Consider the following 6,942-nt stretch of genomic DNA (forward strand, 5'->3'; position numbering starts at 1 on the left):
AGAACATCCTTCGAGACGTTTTTCGGAAAGATATTTGAACATTTCAGATACTGTGTAACGTATATCCTACTCGTCCTCATCTGAACTAAAGGCAAATCTTACTAGGTACACAGAAAAAAAGAACATTCTCATTTAATTTGTTTTTTGCTTCGCAGCGGGGTCTGGTTGTATACGCGGATGGATGTATTTTAAATGCGAGAAAGCAAAAAGCTCGGTATACGGCGCTGATGGCGTTGTTGCGAACGTTGTTGCGTCTATCCTCTTCGCTCAGTGAGGCAACAGAGAGGCTAGCGAGCAGTTTTTGCTCTGATTAGATGGCAAATGTATTTGCTAAGAATACATTATTTTATTGTTTCAAATTAACGTGATTCTAAAGTCCGGATCAAACTACCGACTGTAAAGGCCGACCCGACTGCCGACTCTCAGTAGACCAATCAGAATGAGGTGCTGACTGACTAAATTGGCCAACTCGCGTTTAGATTGGAGTCTATTTTTCGGCAGTCGGTCGGCCTTTGCAGTCGGTAGTCTGATACGGGTTTTAAGACAAATACGCTCAGCAAATTTTTTCTATTCTTGCAACAAAACAGATTTTGCTTTAATGACGAATAAATAATTCGTAAAATTAGTTCCGTTAACTAAATTTAATTGTTGTCGCTACGAATATGCAGTAGCAATGACGATTTTGCTGCAACAGCAGAATTATTTTTCTCCGTGCGTCGATTGAACTGGCTTGAAATGCTTTAAGACATCGGACGTGTCAACGAGTCAGAAATTAAAGGAACGTGCTTTCTTTCTTATTTCAGAACCCTGCGAGAAGACCTATTGCGCCTGGGGCGCTTTGTGCGTCGTGTCCGAAAAGGGCAAAGGTGTGTGTCAGTGCCCTGCGGAGTGTCCTTTGACTTCCGCTCCTGTCTGCGGCTCCGACGACGTGACCTACCCCAATTCTTGTCATCTGCGGCAGACCAGCTGCCAAAACAAGAAAAACATCAGGGTGAAGCAGCAGGGTGCATGCGGTGAGTACCTTATCTATAGCCGTACGGCTGCTTCCACTATACGTGCAGATTTATGCAACGCACGGTGATTTTGGTGTAGCAAAACGATTTCTGACAAAATTGGTTTTCGTTTACTTGCGAAAGGAATCTGAACTGAATTTTTTTTTCAGAGATATATATACTTATATTTGAATAAGATTTTTTATATCTCTTATTTTATATGAAAAATAATATTATATACGAGTGAGAGAGAGAAAGAGGGAAATTTAGTAATCTGTGATGATTGTTCAATATTTTATATTGAACATTAAATTAAATTGGTGTTTTAAAATACAACAAGAACTTACACTTTTACGGTTTATTTATTTTTATTTGGTGCTTAAATTTTCTCTATGTTGTCGCAAACGGTATATGTATATATATTTTTTTACTTATTCATGTATTTAATGTATTACTTACACATTAATGCTTTTTTCCGTGGATAAATTTTTGAGAGTAACATGAAATGCTACACAACATGCTTTGGGTGGTATTAAATGTAATATACAACCAGTGATAAAATAACTTATTTAAGGACTAAAATGATAAAAATATTCAGACATAAGTACGTGTCCATTAGTCGGCACTATATGCGCTTCATACTTGCTTGGAAGGATAAATGCTCATCTTAAAAAAAATAATGACGAGGTTCTTAATGTTTTTTTCAAGTAAACTTATATTTTTTCTGAGTTTTGCTAAATTCATGTTTTTAATTTTCTATAAGTATAAAATTTTGTATTAATTCACTACAATCGACTAATTATGTTTACTTTTGTAATGACTTTTAATATAAAAATGAAGATCATACTTATACCATTTTTATTATGATATCAACAATTAAAAAGTTTAATAACACAGTCTTGTGCTCACGTGCTCACATAATAAACTACGAATCGCTATCTAAAAATTTTTGTTAATTAGTGAAGAAAGAGAAATTATGTACTCAGCTAAGCTGTGAACATACATATATTTATATAATCGATATATCAAATACGCTGTCAATTAATTTGTCGCCAGTCAATAATTTGCACATTTATATTTTTTAATTTGCTTTGTTTTCCATTCTCGTCTAATAATCGTAGCTCCTCCACAGATTTATAGAGGAGCTTAGTAATTTAATCTCATATTATGGAACGGCTCAGAGGAGCAGAGCATATTTTTTTCTCCGAACCGTAAATACTCGAGCATGCATTATTTTTTATTATAGCTAACGGGAGAGGTTTCTGATTCCAGCGAATTAAGTTCGCGATATTTTACTCTGCTGATTTTAATTTTGCTTTAACCAGATATGACTACTTAATTATTTTCATTTAAATTCTCCAAACTTTGCGAATATCCGCGCGCGATAAATTGAAGCGGAAAGATAAATGCGTTTCTTTTTAGAATTGTTTATACGGATAATATTCCATTTTCACGTCGTTCCGCGATGTGTCCGTGGAGGAAAGGCAAACGCAGCGAGAAAACTGCAGTCGGAAACGCCCGTTAGTATAACGACAGACGGAAAATCGAGTTCAGCTGGTTTTGTCTCCCGCGCCCTGTTATACACTTCTAAGTCTTCGTATCTGCTCACTCTCTCGATCCTGCAGCTTGTATTTCGTGTACACACCATTCTGCTATCTTCTGTGATATTTTCCGGGCAAATATATAAAATACTTCGCGTAAAAGGACCTCGAATCGCGCGTCCGAGCAAAATTGGGAGTAAGGACATAAAAAGCGGGTTGCGTAAAATCTCGACAGAATTGTTTTACTAGAGATTCAATTTCTCTCGCGCTGCTTATTTTCATTCGCGTGGCACTCGTCTCGCAGTCAGGCACTGTATCGACATCTAAGTATATTACTGAATAGCGGGGGGGGGGGGACTTTTTTATTCAAGTCGCTTAGACGGCTAACGCAAATATTCTTACACACAAGATGTATTCTTTGGCACGCGGTGGCGCCAAGTAGAAAAAGAAAGAAGCTACTCCGCCGCGGAAGCTCAAATTCGCGTTGGAAAAATAGCGTGAATTTTCACGAAGAGGGCGAGCGAACCGTAGGGGGCCGTTTACCCTCCGGTGGCGAATAACACGTTCGATTCCGAGACGTTATTTTATTTTCCTCAAACGTTTGCTCGCGCGCTCAAGTGGGCCTTCTCCTCCGTACATTTGGCTGAAACATCCGCTCGATGTCAAGTACTATTTGGATATGAAAATTCCGAGGCAAGGGGAGGAGGGAGTTGCGCGATCCCTTGTAACGAGTCTCTTCGGGGCAAGCTCGTCCCGTGGACGACAACTCTCTTTACGGCAGACAGAAAGAGAGAGGATGGATTCTCCGGAATTCTCGCAACGACGGAAACGCGCCGATCGATGGGAGAAGCGATCGTTTCCGAAGGAAGAAAGAACACAGCAACTGACTAGCTCGCGACGACGGGAGAGGAGGAGGGATTGCTCGGGGTAAATAGCAATTAGGTACGCCGATTCCTTTGATCCACCCCGACGCGCAGCATCTCAACCCCTCTTTTAGAGCATCTCGAGATGAAAAATGCGAGTGTGTACAGAACGAACTCTCTTGAGAATCATCCTCGACGTCGCGCGATGGAGAGTAGAGTATCTTTAGATTCTACTCTCGATTCAATTTGCAATATTAAGATAGGGGGCCCAAAATTCGTCCCCGCGCCTAATTTTGTCCCCTTCAATTTCTCGGTCCTGTCCCTCGCTAAAAGCGCTATCGGCGCCAGCACGTGTGTATGGAGGAAGGCAAACAGAGCCACTTCTGAAAATTAAGTGATCCAGGAAGCTTTTGTACTGGTTTACGAAGATATACAGTTGCGTATGTAGGGAATGCCATGGATGATTTATGTCAGGAGTGTATTTAACGAATGTCACTTTATTCAGAAATGAGTAATATTATAACGCAGGAACGGATGCTCTGCTTCTTGGGTCGACTCCACTTCTCGCTCGGTGTGTTCGGGCACGGGATCGTCCTTTTCTTATTCTGATTTCTCCACTGACTGAGAGGACTCTACCTCCGTTCGGCAATGTCCTTATATAACGCTCGCCAATATCCTGGTTCATTCGTCTTATTTGTAAACAGTGGTTGGTCCAACAATAAGATTTATCACAAACAAACACGATCGAGTCAACGGTCAACGCGTCGCCCGTTATCGACATCTCTCCGCATATATATTATTACAGTGTATATTATTACTTCTATACTTCTACATTAAATTATCGCTTACACGTATTACGTAACGTTAATTCACGGTATGCACAGCGGAATTAAGCTGATTGAATTTTCACAAAGGAAGTTGATGCATGCGCCCGTTGACTCATAAAGTTCGCGATATGTTTTTAAGCATAAATTGCATGCGTGCCACGCGCAACGTTGTATTTTACCAAAACCGCGCGTTTATCGTGAATTAATTAAATGATCGTTACAACGTATCCCGATACATAATAATATATATCACGCATTGAAGTAATAATACTTCAAAGGACATAAAAGCTCCCAAATAATGTGGCAGGTCTCGACCCGTTAATTGAAATTATAAATAAATAGCGAGCGCGTTGTTTTATCTGCCAAGCTTTGTGACACGGGCAAGCAACGTACGCAACAGTATATCACAAAGTCGTGCGCTTTTTACATTTTGTACGCGATATCCGGAGTTGGAACACCTAATAATTAATTATAAATAATTTATCGAGATATGTAACATGTGGAAATAATAATTGCGCAGAAATGAAGGTAATGGAAAACTGGCTTGACAAAACTTGTAATAATGTGTAACGTACAGCGCTAGACGATTTCAAAACGAAGATTATGAGTTGGAGATTAGCAGTCACAAAAAACATATCTCTTGAGTAAATGCAGATCAATAGCATAATGTCTTCATAAACAGATAAGAGCAATTAATCTACCTTGCGCCAGATAGTCATATACTTATTATTTGTCTTTCTTTTTATCTGGACATGTGAATACCGCAAAGCCATAAAAAAAACGTCATAGGTATAACATATTTTGCTTTATTCCTTTCTACCTTAAAGCAGAGTAATTCTTATTTAACCATCTGTGACTGTCAACGGGTCTTAATAAATTAATTGCTCAATTTCCTGCTAATTCTCCTGGAAAGCATATGCGTCGGAACGAGACACACATGGATCTCGTGACAGAACGTGCCCGTGCATGGTAGGTTATTGATTCAACGCGACCGCAATTCGAAGTTATTAAAGCAGCGTCATTCACAGCGTGACGCGCATGAAATTGGTCCTCTCGCCGAAAATACAACGTTTAGCCGAAAACCGGGAGGGAGAAAAAGACGAGCGGTTGCGTCGCGATGGCCTTCGCGACCCCGATTCTTAATCCGTCGCGAATCCACGTGTATTTGCAGTAGGTTGACAGTCGATTCACCGGCCACAGTTTTTGCCGCATACCCTCTATTCCACCTAAATTACCAGTATAGAAATATTTTCCTTCTAAAGGCTCCTTAGTTTTTTTTCCCATCAAAATCAGATGGGAAAAGTCTTGAGTTATTGAAAACTTTGGATAAAATAAACCATGAGTGATTATTATTATACAAATTTAAAAATCCAAACATATATCATTAATTGATCTACCAAAAATTTTGGTTAAAGTCTGAATCTTAAGTTCCATTTACTTAAATCTAAGTTGCATATCTCATATCTCATTGCATACGTAACACACATACAGCATTTGGACTTAAATGCTATTGGTCGACTACTGCGCATCCTGATGTTACTTCATCTTGTATTTTTATATCATGATAGTAATAGCGCGAAGCGCGCGTCTGTGATCTCTAGTTATTTAAATAATCAATGAGTTGATTTGTTGACTTCTTGATATTTCTTAGGACTTCATTATTATTTATGCTGTTCTCAAGATAATTAATTGTGTGAATTTCTAATAATTTTGCGGAAATCCTGAATAGTTTACTTATCAGTTTTTTACTATTTCCTTTTATTTTCGTTGGTTTTATCAAATGATTATGAATGCATTTATAAGGATCAGAGCATTTATCAAATATGTAGTTTTTAATATTTAGTTGATTAAGTTGATTTTTATTGCAACATGTTTTTTACAGTAAAATTCATTATATTTAAGTAGAAATCTGCAGTCGTCATCTATTATCTATTATCTACTATATAAAAAATTTTAATAATCTTGACAAGTATATATTTTTTTGAATATTTTACATTAGCGATAATAAAATACATACGATAATAAAATACATATCTACTAAAACAATAAAACACATAATTGTAAGTCATATGTAATCTAACTATAAAAGCCCGAAATATTAAATAAAACTTATTCAGAAATCTCATTCTAATTATAAAATAAAAAGATATGAAAAAGATATATAATATTTATCGATATTTCATTAATGTTATAATAAAGCTCCCTCATAGAAAGATTTAAAACGTCAAGAGAAAAATAATAATGATTGTGTTCGTCAAAATAGTTATATGTTGAATTTTTTGACAATACTTGATATATTGTCGATTTCATCTCTATCTTTCGGAATGAATACGGTTTTACGTTTGTTTCAGAAAGTTTCTCCTGCATAAATTAATGTATTATTAAATTATGAAAAAGTTCATTTTAAATATGTATGTTGTTATTCAATCATTGGGAAGATATTTTAAAATATACATTTTTTTATGTAGATATAAAAGCACTAACCATTGGCTTTTTTTAATAAATGGTTTCACAGCTGGAATCGGGAATCCATTGAACGTATTGGAACGAACTAACGTGTAAGCGCCCATATTTGACCAAACTACCCAATCGCCTATATAAAGCTCAGGCAATAGAACATCCTTAAGTATTAAATCGGCAGGGTCGGTAGTTGGTCCCCATATATCCGAGAGAAATATGCAAAAAGGGCGTTACAAAAAATATGATTCTCAAGATTAAT

The 6,942-nt window shown here is 37.2% G+C and overlaps 1 protein-coding gene across 1 annotated transcript in view; it reads left to right on the top strand.

Annotated features, from left to right (window-relative positions):
• Positions 1-6,942, top strand: part of LOC139814196 (agrin-like) — a 139,238-nt gene that overhangs the window by 27,866 nt on the left and 104,430 nt on the right. The window contains exon 2 of the mRNA XM_071780287.1: positions 804-1,013. Coding sequence (XP_071636388.1) covers positions 804-1,013 — 210 coding nt within the window. The remainder of the gene's footprint in view (positions 1-803; positions 1,014-6,942) is intronic.

The sequence above is a fragment of the Temnothorax longispinosus genome, chromosome 6 (genome assembly GCF_030848805.1).
Source record: "Temnothorax longispinosus isolate EJ_2023e chromosome 6, Tlon_JGU_v1, whole genome shotgun sequence".
Lineage (NCBI taxonomy): Eukaryota > Metazoa > Arthropoda > Insecta > Hymenoptera > Formicidae > Temnothorax > Temnothorax longispinosus.